The sequence below is a fragment of the Bos mutus genome, chromosome 10, assembly GCF_027580195.1.
Source record: "Bos mutus isolate GX-2022 chromosome 10, NWIPB_WYAK_1.1, whole genome shotgun sequence".
Taxonomy (NCBI): domain Eukaryota; kingdom Metazoa; phylum Chordata; class Mammalia; order Artiodactyla; family Bovidae; genus Bos; species Bos mutus.
The window spans coordinates 64,702,689-64,728,936 of NC_091626.1; the positions used below are offsets into that span (position 1 = coordinate 64,702,689).

The following is a 26,248-nucleotide window of genomic DNA, read 5'->3' on the forward strand; positions in this document are numbered from 1 at the left end:
GGTGAAGGACAGGGAAGCCTAGAGTGCCTAAGTCCATGGGGTTGCAAAGAGTTGGACATGACTGAGCGACTGAACTGAACTGAATGAAACCAAGGGCTTTCCTGGTAGCTCAGCTGGTAAAGAATCCCCCTGCAATGCAGGAGAGCCTGGTTTGATTCCTGGTCAGAAAGATCCCCTGGAGAAGGGATAGGCTACCCACTCCAGTATCCTTGGGCTTTCCTGGTGGCTCAGATGGTAAAGAATCTGCCTACAGTGAAAGAGATGTGGCTTCAATCCCTGGGTTAGGAAGATCCCCTGGAGGAGGGCATGGCAAACCACTCCAGTATTCTTGCCTGGAGAATCCCCATGGACAGAGGAGCCTGGTGGACTACAGTCTGTGGGGTTGCAAAGAGTTGCACACGACTGAGCAACTAAGCACAGCACAACAAAACCAATGCTAGTCAAATGATAGGTTTTAAGTATGAAGTAATCAACAAATACTTGAGTCACAATCAGCTAAATAAAAACTCAACTGTTTTCTCTCAACTTTAGGGATAAGAAAAACACTACCTAATCCATGTATTTTTGAAAAATAGTGAGACATTGACTGGAAAACTATTTCTATAGTTTGTATCTGGCCATCTAGACAAACTCTATATAAAATTCTTAAAGTCATGTTTACCTGTATATTTTACTATATCTAACATAGTGTCTGGCACACAGATGGCATTCAAATAGGTGCTGCATTTAGTTGAGAATTCAGTGTTCATACCTGGTCCCACAAGGCTGCAGCCACTTGGTCTATTACAGCTCCCAGCTCTCGGTATTCTCCAGAGTACCGGATGTATGCCCAGGTGCACAGGGTGATAAGGGTCAGTCCCATTATCATATTGCATAGGCTAGCTATGATGTCCAAACCAATGAATCCAGTCACACCAGCAATCACATATGTGATAAAGATGACAACAAACAGTGTGGCTGGGGTACGAGCTGCATGGAAGATATTTTTGCTATCATTGTGCTTGATATACTGGATGTAGAGTTCATCTATTTCAGTCTCCAACTGTTGCAAGTAACGACGGCTAAATTCCTCCCCACCCATCTTCTTTACCCCTCGAAATAGCTTCACAGATTCTTCCTTAAGCTCCAGATGTTTGGTCTGCAGGTCATTAGGGGCCAGAAATGGTTTGTCACCGCCACAGATCTGTATCAAATAGGAAGTATTATTTATGCAGTGCACAGTAAAACTAGCAACTGTATCACAATTTTGCACTTAGCTAGCTGAATCTGTTAGAACACATTAATAATCAGAAGGAGCCAACATTTTATTTTGTCAACCCATATCTTTCCACACTCCATTTCTATCAGGGGAGACTATAAGTGGGACTGGTAACTTTATAGGCGACATATTAAAGCCTTAATTTTTATTCTCTTTTCAACACAGATTGGAATAGCCATTACTGAGTCCAATTTCCTCAAGGTGAAAAGGTTTCACTGATTTTTGTTTGGAGTCCATACAGTATTTTCTTCAAGAGACTAAATGGAAACATGTTAAATGTTCATGGACCACTTTTTCAACTTTTTTTCAAAAGTTACAAGGGAAATCTCAATTACCCATACCGTTAACTACGGGTGAGATTTAAATATACATAGGAGACTCTCACTCCATTTCCCCTTTAATTATGTCATAAACACCAGACCATATACTATATTTCCCTTGATTCCAAGGCTCTACCAATTTGGGGTGCAGTTTTGATTTTATAACATTTTCAGTGGAAAGAAAACTCATCACATTAATAGATATACACAATAATCAGTAGATGCATCCTAATTTAGAATGTTACTAGTAAAAAGAGGAAATATAGTACTTAGAAATGTTGGCCCTTGTGGTTTATTTGTTTCTAACAACTTTTTATACTTAAGATAGAAATTGGACTTGTGGAATACGGGGAGGTATAGTGGAGAGGGTAGCATGTTATTTTAGCTCTTTAGATCTTACAAATACTGGAAAAATCTGTATTTCTCCACCCCTTTAAAAAGAAATATGTTATAGAGAGAATTCATTTAAAATACATTTAAATTTTGCATATGTCATGTTCTCTTGATTTGTTTTTAAAATACTTGAGGAATACAATAAAAAGAAATGTGATACACATAGGCTGAGAAAGCATAAGTCAGAGCCACTTCTGCATGTGTATACAGTGTGACGTGGAAGAAGAATGAGTTCATGGAAGAAATACTGATTTTACTTAAAACGTGATTTAAAATATTCTTACCTCTTCCATTTTTTTATTGTATGTATCCTTGGCAGTTGCCACGGCTGCTAAATTATTAGCTTCTGCTGTGGCCTTTGGACAAAGTACAAAGTATGATGTAAAATGTTATTAGACTTCCACATATATACACACAACATGCAAGAAATATGCAAAAACTCAAGGTCATCAGATAATTTAAAAAGTGCTGAAATACTTGTGTATCTTCTACATTAGTAAAATTAAAATTTCAAAATGTATAAACTATAGCTTACTCAATAAACCATAGTTCAAAAATGAATTTTCATTTGGAAGATTATTCATCTAAAAAATGATTAAGCCTTTCACCAAATGTGTGTGTATGTGGGAGAATCTATAAATCCAGACACATGGGAAATAATATATACATTTTATATATACTAATGGGCTTCCCAGGCAGCACTAGTGGTAAAGAACCTGCCTGCCAGTGCAGGTAGACATAAGAAACACAGGTTTGATCCCTGGGTCAGGAGACCCCCTTGAGGAGGGCATAGCAACCCACTTGCCTGGAGAATCTCATGGACAGAGGAGCCCAGCAGGCTGTAGTCCACAGGGTCAGAGTTGGACACGACTGAAACGACTGCACACATGTACTCATACATAAAACTATGTCAACTTTAAAGATTACTACTGATAGAACAGTGTATCACTGATAACATAAAGGAGGCATTAAGATTCAGAAATTTTTAAAAAAGTATGGGAAAAGCAAGTTTTTCCTTTCTTGAATGTTTATTTGTAGAGGCCACTTGTTTAAAACATGGACCTGCTTTTCTTGTCACATGTATGAATCTAAACCACAGTGAGTCTTTTCTAAACAAATTTAGTACAAAGAGAATGAAGACTCTCTTGTATCTCAGCATAAGTGAGGGTGCTATATGTGTATCTGAAAGTGATTAGATGAATCACTTGCACAAGAGAGTCGTTAATAGAAAAATAATCTGATATATCACTCCATCCATTATTTTTATATGGTGATTTCTGACAGCCAGATTGGAGCATATCTTTAACTTAGCTTTAGTGACAGAATGTTTTAGAATGTCAAGACTCCTGATGAATAAATACCTGTAACATGGATTTGGGATGTGGTAGTTCTTCACCTTGATAGATCTTTATATAAGCCTAAAAAAATAGGAAAGAAAAAGACTCATGTTCAAGTAATTCCATTCAATATCTATGTTAAATTGTATTCTGAGGTCTAACGCCTTGACAGTTCAAAAAAAAGTTAGATCTTGACAGTTTCAAGAACTATTATCTTTCTCATACTTTTAATTCCCTCTTTCTTATTATTATTAGTTCTTGTTCCTTTTTCCTGAAAAGCCCTTTGCACACATTTGCCAATCTCAGTCTTTGCAAAGGCTTACCTACCTCACCTCCTTTAAAACTTTCTCAGATCCCTCTGCTAGGAGTAACGTTTTCAGTTACCCACAGGAATCTGTACCTGCTGCTGCCTCAAGCTTTATGGAACAGATCTGTTCAAGGGCCCTGAGTCTCCTACTAAAATTCTATGCTCCTCCATGGTGTTTTATGCACAGCAAGAATTCAAATTTTAGACAACCTGTCACTTCTTGCTGAGAGTGGTGAAGATAAACAATCACAAAGAAGGTATACAACCACATTTGAAATGACAAAACATCAATTTAAAAATTTGTTATTTTAGTCCTTGGAGCATCAATCCAAAAATCAGATTGATAACTGAAATCTACTATATATGTGCATTGGTTTAAAAAATGTGTTTGGGGCTATCTGAGGTAAACAGGTAAATGCAAATTTAAAATATTTCCATTTCAAATTGGCTCTTGGTGAAGAAAGCAGGAAATGTAGAAGAATTTTCTCCAGTAGGAAGGCAAAGTATAACCCATTAGGGAAAATCTTGAGAATGAAGGTAAAATTCAGTATAGGTCATAAGTGAAGACTATGTGACCCTGGGAAACACCTCCTCCCCGTAAAGAGAAGCAAGACTTTTCCAACTCCTAGATACATTTCTGTTTCGAAATAATTTCCCTCAAGATAAAAGGTGGACAGTAAAGTTACCTCAAGGAATTTTCTCAAAAAATAATTTCAGAAAGCGAGCTCCTCTTGGGAGTCTAATAATTTTTTAAATCATTTGTATATATTCCTGATACCTTTGCCCCCCATATTTCTATAATTTTCTGTCGTTTTAGGTAGGAACTGCATTCCCAAACATGTCAAATGTAAATACTCACAAGTGCTCTAGAAATAAGAATGATACCTTGAAGTACTCTACCAGACCTCGGCAGGTGATTTTGTTCCCATTGATCTCTTTAATGTCAAGGCTCTCAGGACTAAGCAGCCAAGGAATGAGGATTTTCAAGTTTTTGATGAATTCATCATCTATTTCTAAAGTAGAAGAAAATTCATCATTATTTTAAAATTGTTAAAGGCTTTCATGGGATACCATAAAACATCCGGTAATTACCTCTATTTTTTCCCCAGTGATAAAGCTATCACTCACCTTCTGATCATCTAAATTACTCCTGAAACCCACTTTTCTCAGGGTGAACTATACTCCTTGCCCAACTCCTATTGCTAGTCTTTCTCGTCTCCACTCCAATTACATATTTATTTTGTCTTTCACCTATAAAATAGCTTTCTTGATATTAAACAATGCATAAATGTTTCACACCCTATTCACATAACCATGTCATGCATTCTGATGCCTTTAAGTCTTGTTCACAGTTTTATACAGAGAGTTATAAATGGAAGAAGGGCAGATATTTACTGTCTTATAAGATGTATTCCCTCCAGAAAGTATATCCAAAAGTTTTCTGTGTTTACTGTGCCAATCTTATGAAAAATGTATGGAACTGTGTAAAGTGTGTTAGCTAGTACTCAACTTCAAAAAGAAGTGAAATTAGGGCTTCCTCTAGTAGTGAAACTCAACAACACAAAACTGTAAGAAAAGCAATGGAGGCCTTTTAGCTAGCTGGTCAGAAGTATTCTGAGTTATTTAATACAGCTAATGGTGATTGCAGCCATGAAATTAAAAGATGCTTATTCCTTGGAAGGAAAGTTATGACCAACCTAGACAGCATATTAAAAAGCAGAGACATTACTTTGCCACAAAGGTCCATCTAGTCAAGGCTATGGTTTTTCCAGTAGTCATGTATGGATGTGAGAGTTGGACTATAAAGAAAGCTGAGCACCAAAGAATTGATGCTTTTGAACTGTGGTGTTGGATAAGACTCTTGAGAGTGCCTTGGACTGCAAGGAGATCCAACCAGTCCATCCTAAAGGAGATCAGTCCTGGGTGTTCACTGGAAGGACTGATGCTGAAGCTGAAACTCCAATACTTTGGCCACCTGATGTGAAGAACTGACTCATTGGAAAAGACCCTGATGCTGGGAAAGACTGAGGGCAGGAGAAGGGGACAAAGGAGGATGAGATGGTTGGATGGCATCACTGACTCAATGGAGATGGGTTTGGGTAGACTCTGGCAGTTGGTGATGGACAGGGAGGCCTGGTGTGCTGCAGTTCATGGGGTCGCAAAGAGTCGGACACGACTGAGCGACTGAACTGAACTGGTAACACATAACCCATTTTATAGTATTAGGTTCAAGCTTAGCATTACAAATTTAGCAAAGTAATACAGAAAACAGATATTCAGAGGACTCTTGAACACAGCAATAATTTTTTAAATCATATGTAAAAAGCAGAGACTTGGTAGATCCAGAGACTTGGTATCTAAGCAAAGATACCATGATTTTTAAAAACCTGAATTTCAGCAGAGTCACTGAGTTTTCAGGCTTTGGGATTGGTGATTTCTAAGGTCTTAAGGATAAATACTCAAACCTTATGATTGTATTTTGCATGTTCCCTGCTTGTTACTGAAATATCAGTTTACATAAGAATTTATGGTTCTTTTCTTTTGCTTACTGTTTTATGACATGTATAAGCATGATGTTGGAAATTCTTCCAACATATTTTCCTTCATGTTTTGTACAGCTTTGAAATTTGTGTCCATATTTTATGAGGACTTGGACAGGAGTTTATTCAAATTTATTTTTTTGTTTGCATTGTACCAGTTTTTACTGATAACTGTGCTCTGTATTTGGAGAAGGAAATGGCGACCCACTCCAGTGGGAGCTCTTGCTAACAATATTAGTGGAAGAAAAGTAAATACATGACCCAGAACATCTGCAGACCAGTTCAGATCAATTTGTGGAGGTGTGCTCATCAGCCTTGGCTCACTGCAAGTGTTCAATAATATGTGTGGGTGGATGATTATTCATAATGATTTATGTTTTCATCATTTCTTCAAGAATTTTTGTCACAAGAGTAAAACCTTGCTAGGAATTCAGGATCTAGGTCAAAGAAGTTATCTGTAACAATTGAGGACACGATACATGCTTTATAAGAATTCCACATGGCAGATGCACCTACGGTGTAGGGCTGCTGTGGAAACTAACCAAGGAAGATATTTTTTCAGGATCATTTGACTCTGACAAGTCATGAGAAATACATCTTTAAAAATAATAACCTTGCACTGGGATTTGGCTATGCTTTCTGAAGTCTAACTGGAGCTGTTAAGGAAGCAGCTCCCCAATTTATGATGTGGTTACCTGGTCATTCTACAGGTGGTATTATAACACAGAACCACCTCAGAAAAAGGTTAACTCCTTGTTAATTACAAGATCGGATCTGCTATATGAGGGGACATATTCAGTAGGCACTTGATAAGAACTGGTCAAATGCATCATGAATGAATGTGATTCAGTGCTTTCGGTCCTTTGATTTCCTAAATGGGAAGTGATTCAACTAATAGCAATTAAATATAATCATAGTAGAATAAGTTTTAAATAACACTGGAAATAGTAAGATAGGATAACAATTTTGATAATGTGAGGGACCATGAACAAAAGATAATTATAACAATTACTACTATTGATAAATGAGTTAGAAAATTATTTCTGTAAGTGTATCGAAAGAGTATGTGAGAAACTGTCATCAAATAATTTCTGCACAATTGTTTATTCAAGATGTTTTTTCCCCTGGAGGCAACCACTCAGATGACAGCCCTCTGGAGAACAGCTTGGCCAGAAGACAAGACATTCTGGATAGAAATAACCCCATATTATAAGATTCAGGATGGGATGAAAAACTGATGTAGACAGCAGACTCAAAACTGCCCAAGGAAACACTGAGGCACACTAGAGCATTTTGGCGCACAGAGGGATTTAGCAGTAGCCTCATTAAAATGGAACTTTTGACAGGCAACTGAAGCTGCCTTTTATTTCTCTTTCCCTCAGGCTAGCCACTTTGGTAAACTTGCAACTCATGGGTAACTGTAAACCAATTGTGAGTCAATATATGTTTAGATTATGAGTAAAATTTGATGAGGAACAAATCTATTTAAGACTGTGATTTATATCTGCATGATTTATCTTAAACTCTTTCCCTGAATTCTTTCATTGCAAAATATATCTGTTAATTTAAGAACTATAGCTGTGTACTACAGGAAAAGAACAAGGCAGGGTACTTTTTTGTCCCAATAAAGGACTGTTGTTGAAGGCCTGCTCCTGCTCTGCCTGCTTATGGCTCTCCAACCCCAGAGAAGAAAGAAAGGCCTTGTGGGAGCCCTCTCTTTATGTAATTTATTCAAAACACATTGAAGCCATTAGGTCACTGCACAGTATTAAGAGGTCTGTGTGCTCACTGGTGGGTTGGAATTCATAAGTGACAGTGAAATTATACAATCTTGGAATCCATGCATTAATATGTACCTGCCTACAGTTGTCTTTCTGTTGTATAACGAAAAGACAATTTAAAACATGTATAAAAACAATTGCTGATAATTGAGAAATTTGTATTAACTACAATGGTAAAATAAAAGGTATCTGAGAGAAAACACTATGGATACATGGGGAAAAAAAACTGGTTTGCTTTTTGAATTTGCCAGTTCCACAAAACTGAACACAAGTTGTTCAGCTGTCATTTTTAAAAGTAATTTTAAAGTCCTTTGAGAACAACTGTGCTGCAAGGCTTGTTATGCCACTGTCTCATTACCCCTGACACAATGCAGAAAGGCCAAAGTAAATTAAGGACATGTTTGAATTTAGTGGTGTACTCAATGCTAGGCTTACAAATAAAAAAGTCAGAAATGTCTTTGTACTGAGGTAGGAGGTGGATTGGAGAAAGCGATGGCACCCCAGTCCAGTACTCTTGCCTGGAGAATCCCAGGAACCGGGGAGCCTGGTGGGCTGCTGTCTGTGGGGTCGCACAGAGTCGGACACGACTGAAGCGACTTAGCAGCAGCAGCAGCAGGAGGTAAATAGGCCTCCCCCAGGAAAAGCAAATGGAGATTCATTCCCTACTGATGGAAACTCCAAGTCAGGAATAGCAGGACAATTAAGGGAAGAGGTTGGGCCTTTCCCAGACCAGGTGTTTCTTGTTTGTGAAGTCAGGAGACCTCCCTGAACATACATGTGCAGAAAAGGCTAATTGCAGGCGAAAGGAGGAGCATGTCAAGGGATGCTTTACCCAGATGCCTCTGCAGTAGGATCCATCTTGGCTAAGAGATGCGTGTGCACATATGGAAGGATCCTGAGGTACACCAAAGATGGACTGCTGCTGCTGCTGCTGCTAAGTCGATTCAGTCGTGTCCGACTCTGTGCAACCCCATAGACGGCAGCCCACCAGGCTCCCCAGTCCCTGGGATTCTCCAGGCAAGAACACTGGAGTGAGTTGCCATTTCCTTCTCCAATGCATGAAAGTGAAAAGTGAAAGGGAAGTCACTCAGTCGTGTCTGACTGTTCGCAACCCCATGGACTGCAGCCTACCAGGCTCCTCTGTCCGTGGGATTTTCCAGGCAAGAGTACAGGAGTGGGGTGCCATTGCCTTCTCCGAAAGATGGACTGTGAACTAGGCAAATCAAAATGACTGGCCAAAGGAAACTTGGAAGAAACGCTCCATAAAAGTAATTCAAATTGCCATGAGGGTACAACTCAGGGACTCTCCCTCTGAGTCTGCTTGTGTGTCCATCCACACATACTGTATTTTTTTTCCCTTCTTGATAAATACTTTCCTCGTTTCACTACTTTCTGTCTTTGTGGGAATTCCCAGGGCCTTTGTCACTGACCACTGGTCTAGTGGATAGGATTTGGTGCTTTCACCACTGCAATCCAGCCCAACCTCTGGCTGGGAACCCAAGCCCCACTCTAAACCATTGCAGGCTGAGGCCATGTGAGATCAGTACTACCTTGGATTAACTGCAAAGCAAATATCTAAAGACCTAATGATTATTAGGAAGGATTAGCTTCTGCTTCTGCAGACTCCTGCCTCCACCTCCTGCTGCTCCCCTTCCCTCTTTTTTTAGACGATTTGAATTGCTTTGGAATCTTAAAACATTAGTCATATCTCTCTGTTTAAGAGATGATTACATACTATTACTTTGAAAAACACTCTGGGGCTTTTGGTTTTTTAAGAAACTAGTCCTCATCCAGAAGATGCTTTCATTATTAGTGAAGTTTTTAATGATTTATAATTAAATTTTTCAGCAGCAGTTTGAAAGAGCTTCACTTCAGTATTATGCAATATTTTTTTCTATCTCTAATTATATAACAATACAAACATTCCAATAATATAGACTTCTATTTTCCCTTTTAATATAAATAAGGAAAATGTAAAAGGAAGATATTAAGGAGCATTTCTCAATGCAGAGGTGAGCAGGAACCTCTGAGAAAGGGTGAGGGTTACTGCTCCCAGGTGAGTGCAGGATTTAGTCTATTTTCTCTGTGTACATATTTGGTACCCATAGAACCCCACAGATCAAGGAGGTGCTCTAGCATGAGCTGGGGATTCTCAATCCCCCTGACAATTTCTAATCAGCACACCTAGATCAGTGAACAAACTAAACTAGCAGCTATAAGCCCAGTGGATAAAATCAGACTTAGTGACATAAACACATTCACTAAAAGACAGACAAACCTTTCAGTTTTCCATCAAAGTTTGGATTGGTAGCTACTTTTAGGCCAGGATGAGGTAGCAGAAAACAGGAAATTTTGGTGAAACAGGAATGGATATGTTTTCGAACATTCTGTAGTTCTTCATGCTGGTTCCCTGAGACCTGTAGTAAATCATTCTGAAGTTTAATGACTTTCAACACAAACTGAACTCCAAAAGAGTTCTGTGGCATTTATATTTTCTATGTCTGGTCACAATGATAAAAAATGACATGACCAGGGCTGATACTAAAAGTTTTGGGTCAATTGCTACATAGCCACATTTAAGTATAGTATACATATGGCATTATTACTATAATTAACAAATGTCTACTCTTACTCAGAAGAGCCTTCCAATTTTTTAGTACAAATTAGTGGGATTTTACTCCAGCTAGTTCCTACAAATTCAAATTTTAATTCAAAGTATTCACAAAGACATGAATAGATCATAAGATATTCCTACCTTCTTTTCAGGAGGTACTCAAAGACAGCCTCTTGTCACTTGGTAGGTATACATTTAAATTCTAGAAAGACATCTGGATAGTTGGGTATTTACATATAAGCTAAACTGCCTCCTTTTTTCCTATGTATTAGACAGTTAATAGTACAAATTATCCTAAAAATAACCATAGCCTAAAAAAGTAAGCTTAGAGATCCTGATTATCAAGAGTTCTTTTTTTAATCTCCATTTTTTTCCTGATTACTCATTAGGTATTTTTTTTGGATATCTGTTCAACTATTGAATTGTCATGACACAGACAGTTAATAGCCTCCTCCTAATATCACATTCTGTGAACTACTAGCAAAATGTCCTAAGATTGACTTTGGGGATCTTAAAACTTAAATATTTTCTTAAATTGACTTTAAGCCTCTACTAAAACATGAATCCAGATATTGGTACTGTCAATCTCCAACTGATTTAACTCTTCAAATTAAAGATTTTATCTTTAGGAATAAATCATTGTTTTATAGATAGCTACAAAAGAACTCTTTTTCTGAATCATAATTATCGATAATATTTAAAATTGTAATTGACATTTTATTAAGTATCACTCTTAGTTTGTTCACAGAGATACTATGAAGGTCAAATGAGTTTGTGGCTATTGAGTATCTATTCAAGAAGTCACTCAACAAAAATAATTTTAGATCACTGTTGGGGAAATGTCATGCATCTAGACAGCTAACAAACCTTGAGGCGTTTCTCCAAGAATTTGGAGCCACCGTCAGATCCATATGAAAATTCGTATGGGAAGCTCCAGTCTCGAACGAGAAATATCAGACTCTAAGAGACAATAAGAACAAAGGATTGATAAAGGAACTCTAAATTGCCTCCATCTGTTTTTTACTGAAATATATTAAATGATATTATTGCCATCTGAATAGTGTTCTTCTCCACATAAAGGAATTAAAAAGCAAACATAAAACCTAGGAAAATTGTTTCTGAGCATTCACTCCTCTCTGAGATCATCCTACCTGTTTCCATTGAATGTGAACAGAAAGCTGCCCCCAAAATGACTAAAGTTACATAGTGCCATTCAGCCAGTTTGAGGCATCTCTGTCAGTTTTCAGGAAGCTTTTTATGAAGATTCAAGTTTTATTTGAAGAAAGTTTTCTCCTTCCATCCGTCTAAATATTTTTCCTCTATTACCTCTGTCCCCTTCTCTTCTTTGGGGGTTCTAATCACGCATACCTGGTAGGCAGAGGGGCGGGAATCCAGGTTTTGTGGGGCCTGAAAGTTATACAATCTGTGCAGGGGAGAGGGCTCAATAGGAAAAAGGTACAAAAATGGGCTAAAAAGTTGATATTTATTTACAATGAGAAAAATAACAAATTACAAATTTTAAAACACGAATACCACAAACACATTTGTAAAAATCCAGAAAAATAACTAACATAGCTTTGTAATACTTTTTTCTCCTACTTTTTGACTGCAAATGCTTTGATCACTTTTTTTTTTTGATCACTTCTTCACATGACAATTTTGAAATATTTTCAGTTAGAAAGCTAATTCAGTCTTTCCTCTAACAAGGCCAAAATTTTTATTGTAAAAATGTTTTTTATTGCTAGTAGTTTAGAAATATTTCAGCTTCACAACTTGTTATTTATAATATCATATTTCTTCATCTGTTAAATTGAGATAATAAGGGAGCCAGCCTCACAGGACTACTAAATGAAACAGTATACAGAAGACATTTCAGACAGTACCTGGAACAAAATGCTATGTTAGCTACTTGATTTTATTTTAATGGCCACATAGTATTTTAGCACATGGACAGAACTAACTTATTTTGCATTCTCCTAGATGTTTTCCAGTTTTTCTAAGTACTATTCTAAGAAATGCATTGATAAACATCCCTGAAGCTGAGTATTTGTTTATATCCAGAAGGATTTTTATCAGGGACTGTGTTCCCCAAATTAGAACAATCATTAGAATCATTTGAGGGGCTTTTAAAAGTACAGAATACTTGGGCCCCCCTCCACACCTACTGCAACCAAGGTAAGAGCAGCTTTCCTTTATCAAGTGCCTATTGTAAGTCAAGCACAACACCAGAATCACACACATGATGTATTTCATGCACTGCTGCCCCAGGAGAGGTTACAATTTATTATTAGTCTTAAAAAGATATATAAAAATCACCTTCACCCCCCCAACCTGATGTTAATCAAGTAATTTTCCCAAAGCCACAGGCCAGAGTGGAAGAGCTGGCATTTAAACTTGGGAAAATTCCTGCTGCACTGCCTCAAAATTAAGTATAGAAAACATAGTTTACAATCTGACACATTAAAGCATTCTTTTATAAGTTAGATTAACTTATACTTCAATTTTAGTATCTGGAAAAATGCAGGAACTTGAGGGAAAAATTAGAATATTTTAATGAAATTAGCTATCTTTAAAAGTCTAATTGTTAACATCTCTGGGCTTCTAATTGAGCCTTTTAGTCTTGCCCATTAAAATTGATATTGCTTTTAACTCTCTTTTAAGCTTTTCCATTTTCTTTCCCTTTACAGTTTATCTGTTGAAGAACCTACAAATCTGACCTGGAGAGATTTCCATAACCTGAACCTTGCTGACTGCATAGTCACAGGGCAGTTCAACATGTTCTTTCGTCCTCTGAATTTCCTACAAATTGGCAACTGGATACAGAGTTGTGATCTGACTCTGGTTTTACTTTTTGGCAAGACTCTATGAAGCAGAGTGTTCTTTTATTAGGAGGCACATAGTATATGATTATTTCTCCTTTGGTGAACTTACGTTCAGATCAGATCAGATCAGATCAGTCGCTCAGTTGTGTCCGACTCTTTGCGACCCCATGAATCGTAGCACACCAGGCCTCCCTGTCCATCACCAACTCCCGGAGTTCACCCAGACTCACGTCCATCGAGTCAGTGATGCCATCCAGCCATCTCATCCTCTGTCGTCTCCTTCTCCTCCTGCCCCCAATCCCTCCCAGCATCAGTCTTTGTCAATGAGTCAACTCTTCACATGAGGTGGCCAAAGTACTGGAGTTTCAGCTTTAGCATCATTCCTTCCAAAGAAATCCCAGGGCTGATCTCCTTCAGAATGAACTGGTTGGATCTCCTTGCAGTCCAAGGGACTCTCAAGAGTCTTCTCCAATACCACAGTTCAAAAGCATCAATTCTTTGGCGCTCAGCCTTCTTCACAGTCCAACTCTCACATCCATACATGACCACAGGAAAAACCATAGCCTTGACTAGACAAATCTTTGTTGACAAAGTAATGTCTCTGCTTTTGAATATGCTATCTAGGTTGGTCATAACTTTCCTTACAAGGAGTAAGCGTCTTTTAATTTCATGGCTGCAGTCACCATCTGCAGTGATTTTGGAGCCCAGAAAAATAAAGTCTGACACTATTTCCACTGTTTCCCCATCTATTTCGCATGAAGTGATGGGATCAGATGCCATGATCTTCGTTTTCTGAATGTTGAGCTTTAAGCCAACTTTTTCACTCTCCGCTTTCACTTTCATCAAGAGGCTTTTGAGTTCCTCTTCACTTTCTGCCATAAGGGTGGTGTCATCTGCATATCTGAGGTTATTGATATGTCTCCCGGCAATCTTGATTCCAGCTTGTGTTTCTTCCAGCCCAGCGTTTCTCATGATGTACTCTGCATATAAGTTAAATAAACAGGGTGACAATATACAGCCTTGATGTACTCCTTTTCTTATTTGGAACCAGTCTGTTATTCCATGTCCAGTTCGAACTGTTGCTTCCTGACCTGCATATAAATTTCTCAAGAGGCAGATCAGGTGGTCTGGTATTCCCATCTCATTCAGAATTTTCCACAGTTTATTGTGATCCACACAGTCAAAGGCTTTGGCATTATGCTACCTTTGCTTAACTGAAGCTCATTCTTCAGGAGATTTCTCATTAAGGGCTCATAGTAACAACATTCTTTGTATTCTTACATGCTAATAACATTTTGTGCCCTTGATAAGTGAAAGTCAATTTTGCTGGATATAAAATCCTTAGCTCACATCTTCTTTCCTTAAGCAGGGACACGTCTTAGTTAGAATTATGGATATTTCTTGTTTCATTACAGTGTAAGTCCCCCTCGCCCCCATGTGTATGTGTGTGTCCTGTGGATTCTTGTGGGGAAAGGAGAGACTCCTGTGGAGGACAGCATTTAAAAATATCCATATACACTATCTTTAAATAGTCCACTATCTTTAGATAGATGTTCATTCTTGTCAACATTTTTGTCAAGATATGATAATTTGTATTTAGAACATTTCTACCTAAAACATGCACTTTGAAAATAGAGGTTAGATAAGAAGCAACTTTTGCAAAATAGAGGTTCATGAATCAGTGTAAATGAAACCAACTATGTGGATTTGGCTATATTTTGCATTTTTCTTGGAAGAGTTTAGTCTCTTTTCTTGGTCTTTTTCACTGGGCATCTTCCCAAGTCAATCAAATGAGGACCATGTGTAGAATAGGATCAAAGATGAAGTCTTATTTTCTTAAATAAGTACCCTATATCCTACCTACCTCTAGTGTCAAATTCTAAGTTGCTTCCCTAATGCTCCCATCCAGTGCTGCGCTGGTATAAACTGGCTCTCCAACAACATCAACATGCCTTGATTTGTGGCATTTGACAATTTCTGCTGTGCAAATGTGCCTACCATAGCTGATTTCAAGCTACTAACAGTTTAATAACTGGCTTATGTAACTCCTGAATATTTACTAGTTAGCTCTCAAAGTGGTATAAGCCAGCTACAGTACACCCACTGTCCCCATCCCCTCCCTAAATAATTCATATGCTTTACGTTTATCCTGTATGGAATGCTATGAATTTCAGTCCTTATTTCAAAATCCATCCATTGTTCCACACTGCTGAATTTTGATTTGTTCATACATATAGGTCGAGATTTAAAAAGTCAAGAATACAGATTACTCTAACTTTCTCAGATAAAAATTTCTGAAGTCATACTTTTAAAAAATAAATTAAATCCAGTCAGGCAACTGGGGAAAATGATGGACCTACACTTTGCATATCCTTCAAGTGATCATAGGATGAAAATTATGAAAAACATTGAAACTTTTGTTTATTTTCCTTTGAAGACCATTCAAAAGGAGTGCTATAGCACCACTATTAGTGAAAAATGGAAAAAAGTTCAAATGCTCAACAACTGGGAATGGTTATATACATTATGGCATATTAATATATTACATAGCTATTAATATTACAAATGTGTGGAGTGTATCCATACATGTATTAAGTCAGTATAAAAAGGCTTACATGAAAAAATGTTATCTGAATTATAATGCTAAATTTATGTGCACATCCATTATAAATACATGAAAACACTCCCAAACTCCCAGGAAAAAACTGTTCTAGAATCAATGTAGCCAGTGAATACCTGAACTGGTTTAACCTATTTAATCAATCAAGTTCAGTTTTAATTTCAGCTTCAGGTAGTAAGTAAACACTGGAACTCATTTTAAACCCTTCTAAGTAAGTAACACCTCACTTCAACCAACAGCCCACTGGAAGCCAACCAGTGACAGCTTCATGCCTTAAAAGTCAGTCAAGAATTAGAAGAATCACCTCAGAAAACTAACTGAGGCTATGTCAACCCATTGCTAACCTCTATAACCAGACATAAAACATGCTTCTGTATTCAACAACAACAAAATAATTAAAAAACTGATGTCCACCCATTCTTGTCTCTGTAAACCATGAAAATCCAAGACAAAGCCCCCAACTCTACATAATAATCATTTGTTTTGCTTAATGAAACTCCCAAGTATAACTCTTTTACTAAATTAACCAATAAACCCAGCTCTGGTTTTCGTATCAGGTTTTGAGTGAAGGTCTCATCCTCCAACAATTCTGAAGTCCTACTGAGATAGTTCTGAACGCCCTCCCTGGGCAGTATTCCCTATGAACCTCAGGTTAACATGTGTACTTGCCATGTTCCCTGTTCCCAAATTCCATCTGTTGAAATTTACTTAGAGGTGAATCTGCCTCAACAATGATAAATCTGAGTTCTAATTTGTTTCACTGAGCTCTTGCTGCTGATTAATTTGTTATCCTAGAATTTTTGTTATAAAGACTCAGTGGGTCTTTATATGGGTCATTAGTTCTATGTCTCTGTAAAGGGTAATTCAACCTTTTTTTTGGTAAGTGCACTCATTGAATAAAAAATTATACCTAACTTTTGTATAATGTTATTAGAACTTTTGTTTTAGAGGTATATTATTCAGTAAATATTTTTGCCATTAATCTGTTTTTTTTTTTTTTTTTTGCTTTTCCTTTTGTTTGAAAATTCATACAAAGTATTGTCTTGTATTTTATCTTGAATTGTCTTGTGTCACTGAATGTATAAGGAAGTGCTTTATAAAGAACACAGGCAAAGACCTGTCTTAAGTAGTAACCAGATTAATCAGGATGCTCCAAAGACTAAGGGTTGGAGGTCTGTTAAACCAGCAACAAATTTATGCAAAAGTAGTCGGTCAAGTTTTGCCTTGGGTTCTCTACAACACTTAGAGGCCATTCTCATTCTTGTCAATTTGCAAATTACTTTGTTTAGTCCATAATGTAGGATCAATGACTATCAGATTATTGACTGTACGTAGCACTGTTCTAACACGTGCTTGAGGACCCAGGTGCTTTTCATAAGCACACAATTTGAGCAACTTGTTTGTTACAGGCTTGTGTGTATCAAAGCTGCAATCTTCTCCTGGAAGAATTTCTGCTTCCTATTTGTATTGCATTACAATCCTAATATTTGCATTTACAGTAATAAATTACCCTTAAAAATTTAGAATAACATTGAGTTAAGCTTCAGACATGTCAAAACAAATAATAAAAATAAAATGTTCTATAAAAATGAAGATAAAATAAAAAACACTCATTAGTCAGCTCCTTTAATGAGTAAACTGAGGCCTCAAAACAAACTGCTGACTACGGAAGACTCAATTTCACTCTCTAACCTTCTGAAATTTACCCTACTGACAGTGTATCTCTCTCTGCTCAGTTTTATCTTCACCAATCACTTCACTCCTTCAATACATTCTTTTTCTTCCTCTGACCTCCTGAACCATTCATTTCCTTAGTGATTTTTGCAGGAAAGAAGTAGTCATATTGCCCCAACTGCTTAAAGCTACTATATCTGAAGACTATTGTATAGAAGTTGAATTTAAACACTGGCCTCAGTTATAAGGAATTTCTTTTAGCACAGGAAGACAGAAATTTGCTGCAGAATTCAGGATCCTGTTGCTTAGTATCCTGAATTATTATCAGTTATTTTTCCAACTAAGTTCACTTAATTATTAGTCCCTCTTGTTAGGTTGGAAAAAAATTGTTAGGTTAGAAAACATTGGTTAAAAGCAGTAAAAAGACCAGGAGAGCATTTAAATATCCCAGCTCATCATAAAAAAATAAGAATAAAAATTTTAATAGCCCTTCAAGGGCAAGAAGTATAGAAAAACACAATGCAAGGCCATTTCAGAAGACTTTCTCTGAGATGAATTGGACATCAACTAAAAATTGTGAACAAAACAAGGATGAATCAATAGGAAACTTTAAAAATAGACTTCAGGAAAATTTCAAACAATACTCTCAGTACTTAAATAGCCAAAATAAAGGGAACATTGTCTTCCCTTTTTAAAATGGGCTCAGAGAAGAACGGGATGACAGCAGATGAGATGGTTGGATGGCATCACCAACTCAATGGAAATGGGTTTGGATGAACTCCGGGAGCTGGTGATGGACAGGGAGGCCTGGCGTGCTGCGGTTCATGGGGTTGCAAAGAGTCGGACACGACTGAGCGACTGAACTGAACAGACATAAAATACAGGAATCAGAAAAAAAAAAACTTGAAAGAGAAATCATCTACTTAGAAATTTACACTTTATGGCTGGCTTTTCAGACAGGCTTTTGTATAGGGACACCTATAGATACTTTAAGCAGAAAATCTGCCGAAAGAACCAAAGTTTCATATTAGCTAAAGATACCTACACTGTACATGATTAAAAAAGAAACTGAAGAATCTCTTTGAGTAAAAGTTTCCATGGATATAGACAGAAAAATGAGAGAATAATCTGTAACAGTCCAGATTGTTGGTGGTGGTGTTTAGTTGCTAAGTCCTGTCAGAGTCTTTTGTGATCCCAAGGACTGTAGCCCCGTCACATTCCTTTGTCCATGGGATTTCCCAAGTAAGAATACTGGAGTGGGTTGCCATTTTCTTCTCCAGGGGATCTTCCCAGCCCAGGGACTGAACCCACATTTCCTGTATTGGCAGGTGGGTTCTTTATCACTGAGCCACCAGGGAAGCCTGAGTCCAAATTAACCCCTTCCAAATTATCATAAATCTTGATTTTTTATACATATAAAAAGGTTAGGTCATGGCAGTTATTAAATCAACAACATGGTCAACATCCAAGACTCAATGTCTTTTATGGCCTATTTCTTGATCCAATAGTCATGGCTTATCCTCCCTGCCTCAGAGCAGTTGCAGTCTTGTCTAAACTACTTGAAGCATCTACAGATTATGCACCAAGACCACCTTTAAATCCGATGATACCACATACAAACTGTTGCTAACTGACAACATCTCACTTTTTTCTGTTAGTCTTCACTAATTAAATGTAAAGACTTTTAAATTATAAACCATCAATGTAATACTTTCAATTCAGAAATCCTACTACCTTTTTCCATTGAAAAAGAATTTTATGATTGTGTTTCTGCAGTTCAAGAAGGGGCCACACCCAGTATAAGCATTTTGGACACATTCATATCAATTTTTGACTTAAACTGTTTGTTCATGGGTCTTATCTTAAAAATGTAAAGAGGTAATACTAGGGAGGATATGTAATAGCTACACCAAATCTTGAATCCAGGTTTTCCAATTTTGGGTCCAATAAGTTTATTTGTATGCAAACTATATACAATCCTAAATATGCATGTAATGCCATAATTCAGTTCAGTTCAGTTCAGTAGCTCAGTCGTGTCCGACTCTTGGCGACCCCATGAATTGCAGCACACCAGGCCTCCCTGTCCATCACCAACTCCCAGAGTTCACCCAGACTAGTGATGCCATCCAGCCATCTCATCCTCTGTCGTCCCCTTCTCCTCCTGCCCCCAATCCGTCCCAGCATCAGAGTCTTTTCCATTGAGTCAACTCTTCACATGAGGTGGCCAAAGTACTGGAGTTTCAGCTTTAGCATCATTCCTTCCAAAGAAATCCCAGGGCTGATCTCCTTCAGAATGGACTGGTTGGATCTCCTTGCAGTCCAAGGGACTCTCAAGAGTCTTCTCCAATACCACAGTTCAAAAGCATCAATTCTTTGGCGCTCAGCCTTCTTCACAGTCCAACTCTCACATCCATACATGACCACAGGAAAAACCATAGCCTTGACTAGATGGACCTTTGTTGGCAAAGTAATGTCTCTGCTTTTGCATATGCTATCTAGGTTGGTCATAACTTTCCTTCCAATGCCATAATTAGCAAGCATTAATTAAATGTCTGCTGTATATAAAGTAGGTGGTGTGTATATACTCAGTCATGTCTGAAACTTTGGTACCCCATGGACTGTAGCTTGCTAGGCTCCTCTGTCCCTGGAATTTTCCAGGCAAGAATATTAGAGTGGGTTGCCATTTCCTACCCCAGGGTATTTTCCCAACTTAAGGATAGAACCTGTCTCTTCTGAGTCTCTTGAATTAGGAGTCAGATTCTTTACCACTGAGCCACCTGGGAAGCCTATAAAGTAGGTGGTCTAGACTAAACAAAGTTAACTGCAAAGGTCCTGCTCTTAACATATTTATAATTTAGCTAGTGGGATGGGATTTGCACATTCAACTATAAGACCACAAGCTATAGTTCAGTAAGCACCTAGCATCAGAAAGAGGACGAGAGGCATTAAGGGGTGGTGGTGAAATGCAAGGGCTTTGAGCCTGTGGCCTAGGTTGAAGGCCAGCTCTGCAACTTAAAGGTACATGTGGCCTAGGACAAGTTTCTTAACTACTCTAAGCCTCGGTATTTCCCCATCAGTTAAAAAAAAAAAATAGAAAGGAATAAAGAAGGAGTAACAACATTACTTATTTTATATAACTATAATGAACATTCATGTGAATCATGTAAGAAATATACTGACCATGGGGCCTGGCACAAAAATAAGAGTTCAATAAAATATTATTATGTAGGTCTTCCAGACATTTTATGAATCTACATAAGGACACTGGGGGAATCCTGTTCTATACCACTGACCTAATTCTGAGTAGCCAGATGAATATTTTATTCTAATTTCATACAATTCTCAGATTACCTAAATCACTCTCTGGACAGAACATGCGATAAGGCACCTTTCTCAAACTGCTGTCCTTTTCCTCAGCCCCACCAATAGAATGTCTTTTCCTTTCATTTACAGCCCAAGCAGCCAAATAATAGCTTCTCATTTTCTCAGTGAAATCATGGATTTCTCTGGTATCACTTGGCAGTTTCAGTCATCATAGATATTTGACCAAGGATGTTTTGTTTTGAAAATCTGAAGTAGCTGAAATCACTATCAAATTTTATTCCAGAGAGGAACACTCAAATCATGGGAATAAAGGGTCCTTAAATATAATCAAGTAAACCATTGTAGCATAATTCCTGATTTTCCATATGTAGGACCAATTTGGACAGGAAAACTGTGAGAAACAGAAGGTTTATCCTAATATAATAGTACATTATCATAAGCTTCCTCTACTGTTATTTTCTAGCAATCTTCAGTTTAAAACTGGAATGGAGATATCTGCTCACCAATAATTACAACTCCACTGAAAGGAACATTAAGAATTGAGTTCCACTCTTATTTCACAAAGAGAATTCAAATTGTTTTTTTCCCAGCTTTTGTGAGATATAATTGACATATAACACACTGTGTACATTTAAGGTCTGCAATGTGATTATTCAATACAAATATATATTGTGAAATGATTACTACAACTGAGGTAGCAAACACCTCTGTCATCTTAGTTATGACCTGTGTATACAGGTATGTGGTGAGTCAAATCTATTCCAAAGGTTTAGGGTATTGATGGGCCTCTAAGCATACCAAAATGATTAATAAAAATGCTATGGGAGAAAATTGGGATGAATTAATCCATTTCTTCTGTATTAGCCACACAACCGAAATACTGATAGCACTCTTACCAATCTATCTCAGGGCATCATGCCCTAGAGAGGTTCAGGAATAACTGGATATATTCAGGGCTTTAGCTTAAAGGGACTAGGGTTCAGGAATATTGTGGCTTGTATCAATATTTAAACTTACTGAAGATTAAACTGATTAAAGTCAGCTCCTGTAGACTTACTTACAAAGATACCCACCATAGAAATGCCACTGGGAATTTACTGGTATCTAAAAAACTGGCTCAAGAGAACCTTGAGATTACACATTAGTAAACTGGGAGATGTTTCCATTTCTTTGTAGCCTATATAATTAGAGGACATGAAATGGTTACACAGTAAACTCCTAAGCTGTTGTAGCCAACAGGCACATTTAATAATATAACATTCAGTTCAGTTCAGTTCAGTCGCTCAGTCGCGTCCAACTCTTCGCGACCTCATGAATCGCAGCACGCCAGGCCTCCCTGTCCATCACCAACTCCCGGAGTTCACTCAAATTCACGTCCATCGAGTCGGCGATGCCATCCAGCCATCTCATCCTCTGTTGTCCCCTTCTCCTCCTGCCCCCAATCCCCTCCAGCATCAGAGTCTTTTCCAATGAGTCAACTCTTCCCATGAGGTGGCCAAAGTACTGGAGTTTCAGCTTTAGCATCAGTCCTTCCAAAGAACACCCAGGATCAATCTCCTTTAGAATGGACTGGTTGGATCTCCTTGCAGTCCAAGGGACTCTCAAGAGTCTTCTTCAACACCACAATTCAAAAGCATCAATTCTTCGGTGCTCAGCTTTCTTCACAGTCCAACTCACATCCATACATGACCACAGGAAAAACCACAGCCTTGACTAGATGGACCTTTGTTGGCAAACTAACGTCTCTGCTTTTTAATATGCTGTCTAGGTTGGTCATAGTTTTTCTTCCAAGGAGCAAATGTCTTTTAATTTCATGGTTGCAATCACCATCTGTAGTGATTTTGGAGCCCAGAAAAATAGTCTATAACTATTTCCATTGCTTCCCCATTTATTTGCCATGAAGTGAAGGGACTGGATCCCATGATCTTGGTTTTCTGAATGTTGAGTTTTAAGCCAACTTTTTCACTCTTCTCTTTCATTTTCATCAAGAGTCTCTTTAGTTCCTCTTCACTTTCTGCATAATGGTGGTGTCATCTGCATATCTGAGGTTATTGATATTTCTCCTGGCAATCTTGATTCCAGCTTGTGCTTCATCCAGCCCAGTGTTTCGCGTGATGTACTCTGCATATAAGTTAAATAAGCAGGGTGACAATATACAGCCCTGATGTACTCCTTTCCCGATTTGGAACCAGGCTGTTGTTCCATGTCCAGTTCTAACTGTTGCTTCCTGACCTGCATACAGATTTCTCAAGAGACAGGTCAGGTCTTCTGGTATTCCCATCTCTTTGAGAATTTTCCACAGTTTTTTGTGATCCACACAGTCAAAGGGTTTTGCATAGTCAATAAAGCAAAAGTAGATGTTTTCCTGCAACTCTCTTGCTTTTACGAAGATCCAATAGATGTTGGCAATTTGATCTCTGATTCCTCTGCCTTTTTCTAAATCCAGCTTGAACATCTGGAAGTTCATGGTTCATGTACTGTTTGTTGAAGCCTGGGGGGGGAATCCTTTTCAGCTTAGGCCTAACATCAAACTTCCTGTTATCATGACATTATAGAACAAGTGAAAACCCTCTCCACCATGTCAGTCCAGCAGACTTGAGAGGGCACGAGTGACAAGCACACAGAGAAAGCTGGAGAGCCACACAAATGGAAAACCTGCCTTTCCTTGGGTAACAAATAACTAATGGCTGACCACTGAGCACAGAACATTAGAGGAAGACAGTCATGCCTGGTATTGAAAAACAGTCCGTAAACAGCTCATTTAATGTGCACTTCAAATAATGTCTAACAATCAGAAAAATTCCTAATAGAGATTTTGACCCAAGGATGTAATCATTTCGTTGTAGAGCTATATGGGACCTGGTGTGCCCTATAACCAAGGAAGAAAAATTCATAGGCCCAAGTACAGACAAATTTCCTACCCACACCTCATGAGGTATTTTTTATCAGGTCCTTACAGAAAACTGGAAATTATTTTCTAATGTCCCTGTCAAATATTTATGGGTATTACATGTTTAAATTAATGGGAATGTATTCATTCTCAACCAAACCTCTTGAAGTCCTAAGGAAGAGGAGCTAAAGAACCAAGTTATTTTAATTATTTTTAAAGAACAATTACATTAATGAGGTAGCTCTTGCTGGACTGTTATACTTAAGATTCAAGTGCTCACAGTGAGCAAGACAAGTGGGAAAGTAAGTCATGTCAGAGAATGCTATGTCTTAATATGAGTTTACTTCTTGTGCTAAATAGTCTACAGCTGGCTTTTATAGGCTCCCTTGGAAGACTTATTAAAATTTGAGGAATTTTACAAGTCAGGAGACAGCATGTCAGTAGCCTGAAATTGGTCACAGTAAAAGTATTTACACCACAGAAATCAGCAAATGCTACAATCAGACCCATCTTCCACTTCTCTCTAGCCAGTTACAAACAACCAGCACACCACTGGCTAAGCTTAACATTTCAAAGTTGCTTTTAAACAGAATCCACTTTTAGTTCTCTTTCTAAAAACATAGTTTTAAAATACAATTATAGATATTTTGTTTGTTTGGTATAAATTGACTTTTGGTTTAAAAATCAAGTTAATCTGTTAATTCAGCTATTCATTTCATTGGCTAATTGCCCTCTCTATTGCTGCCTAAGACAGATCTTATTTATTATTTACAGCTTCATTCTGTTTCAGAGTTAAGAATTCTATTTTAAATTTGTCAAATTTAGTTAATATAAATTATTATTTTAAAAATATCACTGCCCATCACTTTATTTTATCTGCTGATGCTGCTGCTAAGTCGCTGCAGTCGTGTCCGACTCTGTGCGACCCCACAGATGACAGCCCACCAGGCTTCTCCGTCTCTGGGATTCTCCAGGCAAGAACACTGGAGTGGGTTGCCATTTCTTTCTCCAATGCATGAAAGTGAAAAGTGAAAGTGAAGTCGCTCAGTCGTGTCCGACTGTAGCGACCCCATGGACTGCAGCCTACCAGGCTCCCCCGTCCATGGGATTTTCCAGGCAAAAGTACTGGAGTGGGGTGCCATTGCCTTCTCTGTTATTTTATCAGGCAGTATTTAAAATTTCTCCACAGTTTTATCCAAACAAGTAAAACTGCTATTTTCTCAGAGGAAGAGGATAGGAACAGTGACCAGCTAAAAAAACTGCTGAATTAAACTTTTATTTAAAAGTTATTTTATTTCAGAATTTTTTCTATGTTTTTTCTAATTTAACTGTGAATCATTTTGCTGATATCTTAAATGTTGTTCTGTGATTCGAGTATATTTACATTTTGTATTTTAATTTCATGAGATAAATATTTTTGTTTGAATTTGGTTGCTTTAATCTTAAATTATTAAATAGCTTTGGAAGCCACTTTTACTATTTAATGAGTTTCTCATTTCAATTTCAGATACTTAGATTTATAAGTCAAAACCTGTTCAGAAGTCAATGTTGACTCAATCATAATTTTTTCTTTTGTAATGCCAACAGTTTACAAACAAGTAGTAATCTCAAAGTTTTTTCTATTGTTTGTTTTCAATTCATTGTTTTTTGTTAGTTTTGTTTTACCAAAGGCCTGTTTGCCTATCGATCTATCCACCCATCTGTCCATCAACAGAGCACTGGCTGGTTTCTTTTGGTTTCAGTTTATCTAGCCAAGCATAAGAAGCAGTGACACCTGCTGGTAAGACTGAAAACTCCATTCCAGAATTACTATGGAGTTACCCAATATAAGACACCACCCTTATGGCAGAAAGTGAAGAGGAACTAAAAAGCCTCTTGAAGAAAGTGAAAGCGGAGTGAAAAAGTTGGCTTAAAGCTCAACATTCAGAAAACGAAGATCATGGCATCCGGTCCCATCACTTCATGGGAAATAGATGGGGAAACAGTGGAAACAGTGTCAGACTTTATTTTTTGGGGCTCCAAAATCACTGCAGATGGTGACTGCAGCCATGAAATTAAAAGACGCTTACTCCTTGGAAGGAAAGTTATGACCAACCTAGATAGCATATTGAAAAGCAGAGACCTTACTTTGCCAACAAAGGTCCGTCTAGTCAAGGCTATGGTTTTTCCAGTGGTCGTGTATGGATGTGAGAGTTGGACCGTGAAGCAGGCTGAGCACTGAAGAATTGATGCTTTTGAACTGTGGTGCTGGAGAAGACTCTTGAGAGTCCCATGGACTGCAAGGAGATCCAACCAGTCCATTCTAAAGGAGATCAGTCCTGGGATTTCTTTGGAAGGAATGATGCTAAAGCTGAAACTACAGTACTTT

At 37.8% G+C, this 26,248-nt stretch overlaps 1 protein-coding gene across 2 annotated transcripts in view; it reads right to left on the reverse strand.

Moving 5' to 3' along the window:
• Window positions 1-26,248, reverse strand: part of ATL1 (atlastin GTPase 1) — an 84,265-nt gene that overhangs the window by 5,747 nt on the left and 52,270 nt on the right. For both annotated transcript variants that reach the window (XM_070378101.1, XM_070378102.1), the window contains exons 8-13: window positions 11,418-11,510; window positions 10,215-10,353; window positions 4,501-4,628; window positions 3,333-3,389; window positions 2,256-2,327; window positions 752-1,183 (exon numbers count right to left, since the gene is read on the reverse strand). In XM_070378101.1, the coding sequence (XP_070234202.1) occupies window positions 752-1,183; window positions 2,256-2,327; window positions 3,333-3,389; window positions 4,501-4,628; window positions 10,215-10,353; window positions 11,418-11,510 (921 nt within the window). The remainder of the gene's footprint in view (window positions 1-751; window positions 1,184-2,255; window positions 2,328-3,332; window positions 3,390-4,500; window positions 4,629-10,214; window positions 10,354-11,417; window positions 11,511-26,248) is intronic.